The 2,500-nt window shown below is 45.1% G+C and overlaps 1 protein-coding gene across 1 annotated transcript in view; it reads right to left on the bottom strand.

The window, feature by feature from the left end:
- Nucleotides 1-735: 735 nt before the first annotated feature.
- LOC147471437 (metabotropic glutamate receptor 2-like) overlaps nucleotides 736-2,500 on the bottom strand; it is a 52,851-nt gene continuing 51,086 nt past the window's right edge. Inside the window, exons 3-4 of the mRNA XM_086539398.1 lie at nucleotides 1,406-1,576; nucleotides 736-834 (exon numbers count right to left, since the gene is read on the bottom strand). Coding sequence (XP_086395524.1) covers nucleotides 736-834; nucleotides 1,406-1,576 — 270 coding nt within the window. The remainder of the gene's footprint in view (nucleotides 835-1,405; nucleotides 1,577-2,500) is intronic.

Consider the following 2,500-nt stretch of genomic DNA (forward strand, 5'->3'; position numbering starts at 1 on the left):
TTGAGGCACGTCTGGTAGCTCACGCGGGTACGGAATGATGTTGAAAGTCGAGGTTTATCTAAAGTGTTATGCAAATTTTGTGAAATGAAGGGAAAAGCAAAACCTGTGCGAGAGAGCAAGGGGAGAGGAACGGAAGATAATCGAGAGAGCGAGAGAAGAGGATGAAGAGAGAGAAAGAGAGGGAGAGAGAGAGAGAGCGAGAGAAGAGGATAGAGAAAGAAGAGAGAGAGAGAAAGAGAGAGAGAGAGAGAGAGAGAGAGAGAGAGAGAGAGAGAGAGAGAGAGAGAGAGAGAGAGAGAGAGAGAGAGAGAGAACATAGATGGAGAGAGAAAACAGAAAGAAAGAGAAGAAATAGGAGAAAAAGAGAGAGAGAAAACAGAAAGAAAGAGAAGAAACAAGAGAAAGAGTGAGAGAGAGAAAACAGAAAGAAAGAGAAGAAACAAGAGAAAGAGTGAGAGAGAGAAAACAGAAAGAAAGAGAAGAAACAAGAGAAAAGAAAGAGAGGGAGAGAAAAAAAAACAAAAAACAAGAGAGAGAGAGAGAGCGTGGATGTCCCAACACAAAAGACAGCACGGGAGAGAGACATAGGCTCCCAAAAGAGAGACAAGACAGAAAAGCCATTTGGAAATCCATCTCTTCGCGCTAAACATGTGAAAATCAATAACTGTCTCATTCTGGCAAGATACACAACAGAATGCTTTCACATCAATGCCGACTAAGAAAAAAAAACATGACTCATAAATCCACCACATGGAGATAAGATAAACAACAAAATTTGATTCTAATGGATGAAGATTTTGTATGAGCGCTGAAATAAACATGTTGTAAACAGACCTGTTGGAATTTTAAAATCAAAATGAAAAATAGAAATGTCTTACAAATATAACGGAAAATAGACAAATTTACTGTTTATCGATGTTCATATAGGGGCAAATATGTTGTATATTTTGTATATCACACACTATATGCAAAGTAACAAGCAATCTATGAAACTCGTAAACAACTAATTACTTGTTGAAAAAAGTTCATATTATCATCGAAAGTCGATTTAATTTTATCTCTCTCTCTTTCTCTCTTTCTCTCTTTCTCTCTCTCTCTCTCTCTCTCTCTCTCTCTCTCTCTCTCTCTCTCTCTCTCCCTCCCCCTCTCTTTTCCCTCTCTCTCTCCCTCCCACTTTTTTTTTATCCCTCCCTCTCTCCATCCCACTTCCTTTATCCCTCCCTTCCTCTTCTCCCCTTACTACCTCCCTTCTCTCCCTCCCTCCCCCCTCCCTCTCCCTCCCTCTCTCTTCTTCCCTCCCTCCCTCTCCCTCCCTCCCCCTCCCTCCCTCCCTCTTCCTCCCTCCCCCCCTCCCTCCCTCCCCCCTCTCCCCCTCCCACCCCCTCCCACCCCACCCTCAACTCACCTTAATACCGTAGTTAGACTCCTCATAGATGATGGAAATATAAGACCATCCCAGTTTCTTGACAATCTCCACCATCGCCTTGACTTGGTAGTGGTCGGACGGGATCGTTCTGAAGAAGTACTCGAACCGCTGCTTGTTGCTCAGCTCTGGCGAGGTCGAGAAGAAGCTCACCTGAGAGAGAGGGAAAGGGAGAGAGAGAGAGAGAGAGGGTGAGAATGAGTGAGAGAGTGAGAGAGAGAGAGAGAGGGCGAGGTCGAGAAGAAGCTCACCTGAGAGAGAGGGAAAGGGAGAGAGTGAGAGAGAGCGAGTGTGTGAGAGAATGAGGAGAGTGAAGAGGAGAGAGAGAAGTGGTCGAGAAGAAGCTCACCTGAGAGAGAGAAAGAGAGAGAGGGAAAGAGAGAGAGAGAGAGAGGGTGAGAATGAGTAAACGAGTGTGAGAGGGTGAGGTCGAGAAGAAGCTCACTTGAGAGAGAGAAAGAGAGAGAGTGAGAGAGGGTGAGAATGAGTGAGAGACGCGAGTGAGAGAGAGAGAGGGTGAGAGGGTGAGGGTGAGTGAGAGCGAAGGAGAGAGAGGGTGAGAGCTAGCGAGAGAGCGAAGGAGAGAGAGAGAGAGAGAGAGAGAGAGAGAGAGAGAGAGAGAGAGAGAGAGAGAGAGCGAGTGAGAGAGTGAGAGGGAGAGGGTGAGAGAGAGCGAACGAGAGAGAGGGTGAGAGTGAGCGTGAGGGCGAAAGAGAGAGAGAGAGAGGGTGAGAGCGAGTAAGCGAGAGAGAGAGAGAGAGAGAGAGAGAGAGAAAGAATGAACGCGAGCGAGAGAGAGAGAGAGAGAAAGAAAGAAAGAAAGAAAGAGAAAAAGAGAAAGAGAAAAAAGAAAAGAGAGAAGAGCGACAGGATTTCATACAAAGACAAATAGAGAAATAGAGACTGGGAAAATTGCAATTTTGTTTTGTGTAAGTGAACGAAAACAACAGCGACCATTGCTCGTAATCATAATATGGAATTGCTATATCGAACGAGGATCTATCTTATTCACGAGGCGAGTTGCAAGCTTTTGTCATGTGTGAAATATTGCTCTTGGTAAGTATGTGTTTTGTGTCT

Source organism: Penaeus japonicus, unplaced genomic scaffold, assembly GCF_977035675.1.
Source record: "Penaeus japonicus unplaced genomic scaffold, GWHDUDI00000001_assembly GWHDUDI00000008, whole genome shotgun sequence".
In the NCBI taxonomy this organism is placed as follows: Eukaryota; Metazoa; Arthropoda; class Malacostraca; order Decapoda; family Penaeidae; genus Penaeus; species Penaeus japonicus.